Genomic DNA, 12,381 nt, shown 5'->3' on the forward strand with positions numbered 1-12,381 from the left:
GGGTGACAGAGAGCGATGAGGTGATCATTCCACTGACAGATATGGAGCCAGCGAGGAAGAGAGGACGTTCTGGCGTGTGGGAATATTTTGAGTTGATTTTGCTCAATTCATTTTATCTGCCGAAGTGAAAAACTTGAAATGTCCAAAATCATGTTTTCATAATGGAAATGCCATTACAGCATATGACTTTAGGAACACTTCCATGTGAATTAAAGCTGATGAAGACTACAAAAATGTATTTGACACTATACGTACATGACATTGCTACAGTTTAGAAAATCATTTTGTTCATTGTTGTTAGGTGATAGTCTGCAGGACCCAGGAATACCTGCATATCTACCAGCTTGCAGTGTAGTTCCTGCACTCCACAGCCTCTTCTGTTCCATGCAAGCGGATTTTCTCCAGGGCAGGAGAAACTATTTCTAAGAAAAGAAACAGACTCAGCCAGCACACAGTAACACGAATCCTCTTTTTAAATGTAAATAACAAAAGGGCTACCTGACATAGATCATGTTTTTACTTTGCAAGTTCTTGATTAGGGGTGGGTTCTGATTATCGCCTTTCTGATTACAATCCATGCTAAATTGAATAAAGTGATATTGATTCATTACAATCCTGCGTCGATTTGTAAATTAACGTTATTATGCCTGAAACGCCAGCATCTCAGGTTAAACCTCACAACATGTCGTCAAACACCATGCAGCTAAAACAGTAACTGGGAGCAGGTTTACGGATTCTGCATACAAACGTAAACACAGAGCGCGGACCCGACGCGTCAGAATCAGATTTTGATGTGTCGTCGGGTCCGCGCTGTGTTTGCCTCTTTTTTCTTCGCTGGCTTCTGCAGCTGCAGGTTTCATAACTCTCTGTTTACATCTCTAATTAAGTCTCACATGTGTCAGCTTTCTTTTAATAGATACGAAATTATGGATATATACCGATACATGACCAGAATTTTAATATTTCTGACTGAGGCAAAACTTTCCAGATTCCAATCAAATTGAATCGGATCCTGTATGAATCAAAATGATTCTACAAATCAGTAACGATGCAGCCGTACTCAGCCCCCTAAGCATTTTCCCTTTCCAGTTCACAATCAATCCCACCCCTAGGTCAAAAATATGTATAGGACAATTGGCCTAATCTAATATTTTGTATGAACATGTCCAGCTGTGATTAAACGACAAGTAGATGGAGGCAGGACTCCACAGCAGGGGCATACTCCATAATGTGCTGTGCATTCTCATATGTATATTATATATATTGCTCACTTATTGTATTTACCAACATCAAGGAGTTATGAGCAAAGAAAGGCCACACCATAGTGCATGTTTAAATAGGGAAAGTTTATTGATCAAAATGTATTACGCAAATACGCATTACATTTTTTTCAGCCCCCCAATCGAGAAACAAAACCAATTACATGTTCAAAGCAACGGAACGGTGGCCCAATATCAGAGAGAACTCCACTCTTGAGTGAGCAGTGATGATTGAGCAGTCCGTTTTATTTTGCAGATTCAAGCTGCTCTTCAAAATATTCGCCACCAGATGTCACCGGAGAGGACTGTGTTGAAAAGCTTCGAGTAATGAACCGTTTTTCAATACAAGCTTCAGTGCTTCGGAAAGCTTCATTTGGCCATCACTACCAGCGTCAAAGGCAATGCCGCAAAAAAAACCCTTCACAAATGTTTTTATTTCTGTTTGGATATTAACGTTCCACAAGTTTCTTTCGAAGTAATGAGCGGGCATTCGCACTCGAAGCGAGGAATCCAAGATGGTTGCCAGCACTTAATAAAGAAACAGGTGGCGCACGTACGTACGTAGGTAGGCATGTAAGTGACGTCAGTGTTAAAACTCAAATTATTTAAGGGCAATGTCAGAAACTAATCAATATATTCAAGTACTGATAACTTGAAAAAACAAACTTGTTCAAACTACTCAAAAAAATAAAGGTGTATGAACTTATTACAGGTTTTAGTTGGAACTCATTTCATTTATCAAACTATTACTATTTGGTCTTACAGTGTGGAAAACCAACATAAAAGGAAGAAAAAAACCCTTTCATTTAACACATCTTATTAGGGACGATAATCTCCTAACTTGCAGCTCTCCAGAAGAGTAGACACGAAGCCCATTCATTAGCCTGCTCTCTGTATTTGGTTTAAAAAGCACAGCCAGGCTGCTGTGACCTGGATTCAAACCGGGGTTGCTGTGGCCACAACGCAGAGTGCCAACCACTATACGACCACGGCTGGTTTGCGCTGCCAGTTGCAGTCTGCATCTTGCATTTTTCTTACTCCAGTATATAAACTCCGCTTAGAGGACGGTTTGCGCCTCTGACACGAACTCATTTGTTGTTGTTCCGGTATTAGACCAATGAACAATTAGGCTACTTGGATATCTTAACCAAATACACCGCCTGGTCTGTCCATGGCAATTTGAGACACTGTAAACGAAAAAATGTTACTTTGGCCCCTTCAATTCAATATTGCAAACCATGCCAACATTTAATATATAACACTTTGCAGACATGGATGAATATTAAATAGATTTTTTCATTTTGTGCACGATTGATTAAATATGCACATCCCATTTTTTTTCAACTGTTTTTCATGATAATTTCATCACATGATAAAGCCACAGGTAGTGTGTAAAATATATCCAGAGTTATACAAACGTCTCTTTAAAAAAAGAGCTTTGTTGCTATGCTTTTCGCTCCGATCACGATGTTGCTCTTGCTGGTTTCCATGACATAGCCAGTTTCAAACCAATAATCCTAAAAGCGTTCTCTATTGTTTTGATGGCATACGTCTGGTCTGTCCATGTAGTTTAGAAGTGTACAAAATTCCCATCACCCATGCTCACCATGTCCGCTCCTGGCCTGAGGGATTCTTCTTTAAGTCAAAGTTTCTCCACTATACAAAAGTATGGATGCCAAAATTAGATCCCTCTTTCGAGTGGACCTAATCTCTATTCCTCCCAGCGTCTCTTACTTGAGTAACTTTATTAGAGATGTCAACTGGAAAGGAATTTGTTCTTTGCCATAAAAATGTTCTTAAAGTGAAGGAAGTTCCATTTAAATTTATTTATTCATATAGTAAATTATTAATTTACTTCGGGGCGTTGAAAGATAGAATAAAATTTACCCTCTTTGAATGTCAGTCAGGTTTATTAGGTTTGTTAGGTTTCTAAGAAAGGATACAATAAAATAAAATAAAATAAAAAGGGGGGGGGCACTACATTAACTTTTTCATAAGAGGAAGAAGAAGAAGAAGCTGTACATTGTGCGGACTTGTTTGAAGAAGTGATCTTTAAATCGAATATTAAATTGTATAATAATAATTCTTCTAATTGTATTGTATCTAAAGTTCTCGCAATATGGATAGTGCACTGCGGTGAATATCCAGTAGACGGAGCCTTTGCGAAGCAAAATGCCCCCTCTTCGAACTGCCAAACTAAAAAGCTCTTATTTTGAAATTTGGTTCACAGGAAGTTCAGTTAACGCGTCGCCGCTCTGAGTTTGACAGACCAGCGGCAAACTTCGGACTGTGTGTGAGTGAGAAAGTAAGCTGTGAATCAGAGCACACAGTAAAAGTTGGTCTCAGTGCTGAAGTCCCTGCTGCAGCTGTCTCACGGCTTTCTAACCGCAAGCTGGAGCCGTTGTTAGCTGGAGGCTAACCCCCTGTTTAAAGTGTATCCAGTGGAAATGATCGAGAAATATTTAAGGTCAGTCTCTAATTTTAACCCTTGCTATGTGAGGAATCCTGCTCGGTTGGTCTCACAGCTCAGTTTCACGTGTTTTACATTTTCATCTGCTGGTATTAAAGTTTTTAACCTTGTTGTAATGTGTGACAGCATGTTTACATGACTGTTTTAGGCGTATTGTTGTTGCTAATGCGCTGTTTTGATTTGTTCGGGCTGTATACACGATGAACTCGGGGCAAGAGTCTTGGCACATTAAGCCACATGTTGCTCATATTTTGTGCTCTCCCACCCGCCCGCCAAACGAAAGAGAGATCATAGGGCGTGTTAACAGCAGTCCTGCAAACCGAGTGAAGAAAGAGCTGTAAAATGTTAACTTTACTCCCTACTGCTTGCCTTCATTTATTTATTTTACTGTTTAAAGTCATCAGAGGGTTTTTAGGGGTCTTTCGTGCACATTAAAGGGGCATGCCACCCTTTTTAACAGGTTACTCACTTCTTGTGTCCTATCTAAACTATCTAAGAAGTCTAACCAGTCTTCCCATGATTTTGGATTTTCCTGGGATCTAAAACCTACTTTTATTTTCCACTGGTGGGTGTTAATAGCTATGAGAAAAATTGAGAGCCGCCTTCCAGCACAGTCACTACTAAAAGGAGGCTTTGTTTATCTAAATGACAAGTTATATTTCAGAAGTTTGTCTTTTAGGAAAGGAACTATCATATGGTGGAGAAATGAGACAGGAATTCCTAAAACTGCTTTCATTACTCTGTAAGAGCAACATTTGTTTTAACCACTTCCATTTTCCAAACCGTCTTCTTCCATATTTCTTTTCAGTTCCATAAAATACATTTAAAGCACGGCTGAAATTGCCACTGGCTGCATCAAAGCGGCTTCCTCTCAGACAGATATGACGACAAACTTGTTTGTTACAGATGGTGGACAGCCTCTGGATGGCTGCCTCTCACAGCATGGCGTTACCTCCTTAAGCTGCACACCCTAGTCAAGTTTAAATACTGTTACTTGTGGGTACACTAATGGTTAAGCTGTCCCAGTTTGTTTAAATGGTGGTTTCACTGCATCTGAATTTTATTAAGTCTTTGATGGTGCATGTATGTGTAACATAGTTCAAAAACTGTTTAATAGTATACAAATAAACACAACCCCCCAACATGAGGTTGGCTAAATTAGGGGTTTTCAGGGGAATAAGTGAGTTAACTATGTGCTTTTTTTCCTTGACACAGCAGGGTGGTTAGTCAGAGGCTGGAATGGCCTGAGAAAGGATTGCACGCAAGTGTGTCGAAGTTTAAGAAAGAATAGAAGATGACGAGACAAAAGGACAGAAATAAAAATAAAGGAAAGAGAAAAGCTAGGAGGGTGCTAGAGGTATGTTGGAGTACATAATGTAGGCAGGAGGTTGAGGAAAAAGAGGAAAATGTAATAGGGTATAGGTCATTGGGTTCAGCCTGGAGCTGCAACTAATGGAAGTCAGATGTTTATTCTGACACTGGTACATAGGCAGTCTGATGGTAGCTTGGTAAGTTTACTCAAAAGGACTTTAATTGGCATTGTATTTTGATGATACCTGAACAAAGGTGTTGTTTCATCTCAAATCATCAAACTTTAAACACTTTTGCTCAGCAGTGTTTTTTCTCTTGGAGCTCTGCCATGCAGGCCATTTCTGCCCAGTCTCTTTCATATGTTGGAGTCATGAACACTGACCTTATCTAAGACGAGTGAGGCCTGCAGTTCTTTGGATGTTGTTTTGGGGTCTTTTGTGACCTCTTAGATGAGTTATCGCTGTGCTCTTGGGGTCATTTTAGCGATTTTTGCCACTCCTGGGAAGGTTCATCACTCTTCCATGTTTTTGCCATTTGTGGATAATGGCTCTCACTGTGGTTCACTGGAGTTCCACAGCTTTCAAAATGGCTTTTTAACCTTTTCCAGACTGAGAGATCTCAGTTATTTTGTTTCTCATTTGTTCCTGAATTTCCTTGGATTGCGACATGATGTCTGGGTTTTGATGATCTCTTGGTCTACTCCACTTTGTCAGGCAGGTCCGATTTAAGTGATTTCCTTATTGAGACATGTGTGGCAGTAATCAGGCCTGGGTGTGGCTAGAGAAATTGAATTCAGCTTTCCAAAAATTTGATACACCACAGTTAATTTGTGTTATAACATCACTTTTCACACGGGCTCATGTAGATTAGATTTTTTCCCCCTTTACTAAAAAAATCCCTTCATTTAGAAACTGCATTTTGTGTTTGCTTGTGTTATTTTTTTTGACTAAAATTTAAATTTGTTTGATGATCTATAACATTTAAGTGTGACAAACATACCCCCCCCCCCCCCCCCCCCCCCCCAAAAAAAAAAAATTGAAAAGCAGGAAAGGGTCAAACACTTTTTTACACCACTGTAATATATTCTGTGAAATTGTAGCTTCATATATCAAGTGCTTTTTAGATATTTATGTATGTTTTTTTTAATAAAAGGCCTGGCCTCCTGCTTTTAGACTTTTCTTTCATACATTGAAATCCGCCACAATAATTTTAATGTTAATGTTTAAACTCAAAAACCTTTAAGGATAAAGGCTCGATACTCTAACTCCTCTTTCTCACCATAAAATCTAATCAGAATTTGTAGGATGTGCTAGTTGAAACGCATTTAATACATAAAAAACAGTCCTGTAGTGTTGCGTATTTAAGCACACACTAACAAACAAAATATCACATCAAAAGACAACTAGTGACAATTTGTGAATGACATATATTGGTGTTTTACAGTAAAGGAAAGTAAAACGTGTGCAATACTTTTTTTAACATGACATTTTTAGTCATAAAAATGAATATATGCTGCTTTAATTCAACTTTAATGCAGGGCTTAGCAAATATGATAAGTTGTACCACAAAAATATCAGTAGATGATACTATAATTATTGCTACTACTGCCCGTCACACCTCCCAGGGTATGGACCACCAAAAGTAGATCTCCAGAGGTTTCAGTAGAAAGCTTAATCCCAATAGAACGAAATTGTAATTGAGAATTTTTTTTTTTTTTTTTTTTTGAAAGTCATTTTCAAGTCCAAGACGAATGCGTAAAGTAATGATAACAGCAGGAATGTCCAGAAGCATCATTCTGAAAAACTGAAAGAATAAAAACCTCTAAAAGTAACCACATATAATATAAATAACATAAATGTCCAGCTTCAGTTCAGCGTTTAATATCATGAATTTACCAAAGAAATTCTAGGATCAGCATGTTTTGTGAAAAAAGAACTGTAAGAGCATCTTTTTTTTTAATGTATCCACAATTGCTGAGAATCATCAAGTTTAAAAACTAATGCTGTGACTTTTCTTTAGCCACTACAGATGGAATCAAATGTGGCGATATGTCAGGCAAAAAAGTTTTTTAAAAAAAGGTTTGCTTACAGGAATTTTTGATGTTAATGACAAAACTGGTTTACTGCATCAGTGATCAAACTCTAACATCTGCTGTTTGTGCGATTTCGATTTTATAAATATCCTTTTTGCATCACATAGTCCAGATGAATGCAATGCTGTGTGCATGTGTGACAGCATGCATCCTGAGGAAGTTGTGGTGAAGGATTTTGTCTATGCTCTGACAAATCTTGTGGTTTTTATTTAGCTGATGCTTAATTTTACAAATTTGATTAATCAAAACCTAGTTTCTTTACGCAAAGTGGAACTCAAACTCCGATATAAACAGCATTTGGTTTGAGAATTTTATTAGTCATGGTTAAAATTGTTGAACCGTCACCACAGCTGCTTCACCTCTTCACTGTAGTCAGATTTACAGTTGGGGTCAGAAGTTTACATTTACTCATCATCTGCATGAATGTTGCAGGAATTTTGGACTTTGATTACTTTGAACTGTTGTTTTTCTAGGTTTGAATGATTGTAGAGGATTAAAAAAACAAGAATTGGGTATGCAATCCACAAACACCAGGTCAAAATTTTACATACAGGCTCAAATAAACACATACACTCCCACCTCCTTTATTATTCCAACAACTTTGTGTAGCGTAATAGTATTACTGTCAACAAAACAGCCCCACCGCATGATACTACTACCACCATGCTAGACAGCTGGTACGGTGTTCTTAGGTTTTAAAGCCTCACTTTTACGCCTCAGATCAAACCTCTTATCACTGAATCCAAATCAATCTTTGTCTCATCTGACTATTAAACCTTTCTCCAGAAAGCATTTGGTGGTGTTCCAGGCAGTTTCCAGGTCATGGCAGGCTTGAGCCTAGGTGGTTTTTGGGTTGGTCATGAACATTCTAACCAGTTTGGGTCTTCTTCTGGAGTTTGGCAAAGTGTTCACACATCCAAATAACTTGCATACAGCTGTTTGGACTGATGACATTGAAATCTGCAGGTTTTTTTTTTTTAGAAATGGCTCCAAGACACCTTCCCAGCTTGTGTAAACTTACAATTCTCCTTCTCAGATCATCACTGAGTTTCTTGGACTTTCCCATTGTTCTGAGTATTGGTCAGTCCAATGAGTGCTGTCAAACAAATCCCTTTAGTAGTTGCTGAATTGGAGAAAATCCAAAATTAATTAAAACATGTGCACCTAACTCTTTTTTTTTAAGCCATGAAAGATGTACACTGTACAATCATTCCAACCTGAAAAAAAGGTTTAAAGAAAGCCCAAAATTACCATTACATATACTCATCATGGGCATGAATGCAAACTTCTAAACAACTGCACCTGCTAGTTCTCTGTCACTACAGTAAGGGCTACTGATGCATTTACCCTCAATAAAATCATGTTTCATTGTGTGACATCATAACACGGTAACTCATCTGCAGATTCAGTCCAGAAACAGTCATACCCACTGTGAGTGGAATACCTAAATAAGCATTGTTTTAAAATATATGTTTCACTGACTTGACACGTTGCCTGATGTGTTAATACTACTACAAAAATTGCAGGGAAAGCTATCTCAGTATAAATTTTAGTTGTAGAAAAAAGCTCTTATCTCATCTAAATACACACTGTGTGTCTTTTTGGCAGTTTGAGTGCTTGGATGTGATGGCGGAGCTCCCATCTGGACTGCTTGAGGCATGTGTAGTGGTTGGAGCCCACAGTGATAAGCTTCGAGATATACACCAGGTATGTATGCAGACAGATAGTCTGTCAATCAAAGTCAGTCAAAAGACGGATAAAAAGTGTGACCATGCTGTTGAAGCAAAAACAGGCACACAAAGAATAAAAACAAAAAATCGGACATATTTCTGGGCTATCTGAATCCTTCCTGCAAACAAAAGCTCTTTTCGATACTTGTGGATTGTAACTCTAGAAGGAGCAGATTTTTGCTTTTATGTAGGTCAGCCTTTAAATCACAATACCTGTGAACATTTATGTCCACAACATGAAGAGCATGATTCATTTCAAGTAGAATTGGGTGCGTTATGAACTGTTTGGCTAATCAAAAGTCTGATGTATAGAAATAATATCATGTATGCCATAATGCTTCTTAATCAGTCATACTTATTAATTTCAAAGAGTTTACAACCGTAGGTTATAGTACGTGTAAGGGCAAAATAAATCCTCTGTATTGTTTTATATGTATGGTCTCTAAAACATGACTGAAAATATAAACATGACAAACTTCATTGCAGCTCCAACAACAGGGTAAGTTAAATGGACTCCCACTGTTGGAAGCTGAGGTACTGCAGGTCCATGCCCCGCCTTTTGTTTCCAAAGAGACCAATTCAAGCCAGGTGATTGCTCCAGCTTTCAGCCGTGTCCAGAGGAGGAGGAGCTTCATTAAGAAAGTATGCATCATTATTATTATTATTAGTATTATTATTATTATTATTATTATTATTATTATTATATTACACAGGATCACAGAAAAACAAATTGTCTGCTGCTTGCGGTATTTCATGTGTCTTAAACTAAAGACACTTATACTACTTATACTAAAGCATACTACTGTGCTGAGTCCAAATCTGTAGTTGGATTTAGCCTAGGATGTCAGGTTCTGAAGTTATACACGATATCATTAGCTATTCATACAGACACAAGAAACTGATTTTATATTTGTTATACAGTCACTGTACATAACTACATTTTTCTTCAAAACTGTGAGAGATTACAAAAACTTGTTCACATTAACAAACGTGTAAATAATAAGTTCACTTGAGTCTTTATGCAATGCACATGCACTGTTCAAAAGTGCTTTAGGCACTTGCTTTTGCGGTTGTGAGAGTCTCCACTTGACCACTGCAGAAACCAGCAGTAATTGCCCATCATGTTGGGGTTGAAGCTGCCTTGATATCTTGTCTCCATGGTGTCAATATCCTTGTTGGATTGTTCTCCATGTTCATCACTTACATCACCCATATTTGGACTGAAAAAATCCAGATGAGAATGCAAAAAATGCATTTTGAGTGACATTTGGCAGTCGAGTTGCTGATACGCTGCTAACATGTTGCTTACAAGTTCAACATAGTTTTCAACCCGATGGTTGCCAAGAAAGTTTTACACAACTAGCAGAAATGCATCCCAAGCAGAAAGTTCAAGCATGTTCAGTTTGGAGCTGAACGCATCATTTTGCAGATGTCAAAAATTCCAACAGCTCAGGAATTTTTTCCAAACCTATCCTTCAGATACTGGAGGCCATTTCCATTACCATCAATTGGCATGTCAAAGTATTAGGCCCAGTTTAATGTGAAGTGGTGGAAGTTACACTTTTAGTGGATCAACCAGTGATGCATGTAGCACATTGTATTGGCAAACAGTGTGCTCTTCCATTGACTCATGTGTCTCTTTCATTCCCACAGCATGAGCATTAGGAACAGAAAGCTTTTCGTTACTCTGATTGCATGGGGGGTATTTAGCACAAATATAGCAAAGATTGTCTGGATGGTTAACGCAGCTCCACCTACTCATCTTTAGGATAAAACACACTAATAGACTTGCTAGATAAGAAAACAGTTCTGTAAACTATAAGCTTGCTCTTGGCCAATCTTGCATTATATAGAGGCTTAGCAACTGCTGACCCTGCAGGAACACGCTGCTGCATAATGTGTTACAAACGCGTGCTTATTTACCATGTAGTGGCCAAACTGTACTTGACCTTTAACTTAAGATTTAGACGTCCTAGGTGAATTTTGACTTCAGATTTGGAATCAGCACACTGCATTTCATGTAAATACCATGTTTTATTCCCAGTAGCAAAAGCTTTCTTGTCCTGTGTTATTATTAGTATTATAGAGTAAACGAAAAAACAGACTATCTGCAGAACAGTGGCTCAATTCCTTCACAGCAAGAAGTCCTGGGTTCAGCCCTGGGCAGGGCCCTTCTTTGCAATGCTTGAATGTTCTTCCAGGTTAATGCTGCATGTCTGGGCCCAGGGCACTCTTGCAAAAGAGTTTCTTGCTCATGCATTTTCCTTTTTGCAGAAGAGGAGAGATCGTGCTGCAGAGACTCTGTCTAATGGAGAAGCAGCCAATCGCGCTGAAGTGTCATCAGCAACAGAAGACATCAGTGTTCCAAAAGATTTGGATCTTATTGCTTTACCAGAGCTATGCTTCCCAGGTATTCTGTGTAAATTTCCATTGTGACAAACCAAACATTACTGAGGATTAAGCTGAATAGCACTGCTGCACACACTCATAATAAATACAGAATTACATAATAATCCAGTCTGTTGCTTGAGTAATCTATTCTTAGGCAATGACTGTATCTAGACTGATATGGTTTTACTAATGCCAGGTATTCTTCTTTCTTTCTCTAGTTAAGTCTTACTTAACTAGAGACCATCATGCTTAGATGCATTTTTCCAGTCTAAGATCAAGAATCTGAAAATTTATTATCATGCGTTGCACAGTCGAGCATTAGAAGTCCCATTTTCCTGCTCTTTAATCTAGGTTTAGAGGCATTATGAAATTGCATTTGCATATAGCCACTTCCACTGGCAGCAAGGACGTTTCCACTCTTATTGCTTTGTCTCTTGGAGACATGGATTAAATTAACGAGCATCTGTGCATTTTGTTGTATGGCATAATCTTAAAATATCTTTTTTTTTCATCTAGGTGGTCTTGAGCTAGCCAGTGAGCAGAAACAAGACAGTTATCACTTCCTGGTTTTTACTGACATGTTTGGGAACCGAACCCATGGAGTCGTTGTGCAGTACTACAGAGCTGTGCTGGTACAAATGCATACTCTCAATTTAATAGAAGGACATGCTAGGACTAATCAGTGCAGACAATCAGTATTACTCATTGGCTTCCTTTTGTGTCAGTCCTGTCAGGAAGGCGTCTTCCAGAACGGTCACAGGGGAAGCTCAACTAAAGCACGTTTCTACGCACCCTTTGCTGTGTGTATCATCTCCAAGTTCCCCTACTACAATGCCCTGAAAGACTGCCTGTCATGGTAACTTCTTTTGAACATACAGTTGATAAATAACCTTGACCTTGGTTGTGTTTTACTTTGTGCATTTAAATTAATCTTTCATTTGGCCTCCTGCCTGCACATGCTCAGTCTCCTGGTCCAGCTGCATACTGCAAGACAAGCCGATTTTGAGGAGACAGTGAAGGAGTTTTCAGCCAAGCTGTCCCTCGTGCCGTTACCCCCTCCTGGACAGCTGCATGTGGTCAGGAAAAACTTTTCGTTCTCCATCAGATAACTCCACCTTATTGTCTTTG

The 12,381-nt window shown here is 38.7% G+C and overlaps 1 protein-coding gene across 1 annotated transcript in view; it reads left to right on the plus strand.

The window, feature by feature from the left end:
• Positions 1-3,489: 3,489 nt before the first annotated feature.
• The window catches only part of dennd3a (DENN/MADD domain containing 3a), a 28,439-nt gene continuing 19,547 nt past the window's right edge, over positions 3,490-12,381 (plus strand). The window contains exons 1-7 of the mRNA XM_082520951.1: positions 3,490-3,726; positions 8,741-8,839; positions 9,349-9,504; positions 11,137-11,272; positions 11,770-11,885; positions 11,979-12,109; positions 12,218-12,329. Coding sequence (XP_082377077.1) covers positions 8,759-8,839; positions 9,349-9,504; positions 11,137-11,272; positions 11,770-11,885; positions 11,979-12,109; positions 12,218-12,329 — 732 coding nt within the window. The 5' untranslated portion in view covers positions 3,490-3,726; positions 8,741-8,758. The remainder of the gene's footprint in view (positions 3,727-8,740; positions 8,840-9,348; positions 9,505-11,136; positions 11,273-11,769; positions 11,886-11,978; positions 12,110-12,217; positions 12,330-12,381) is intronic.

This window comes from Aulonocara stuartgranti (assembly GCF_965226115.1).
Source record: "Aulonocara stuartgranti genome assembly, chromosome: 22".
In the NCBI taxonomy this organism is placed as follows: Eukaryota; Metazoa; Chordata; class Actinopteri; order Cichliformes; family Cichlidae; genus Aulonocara; species Aulonocara stuartgranti.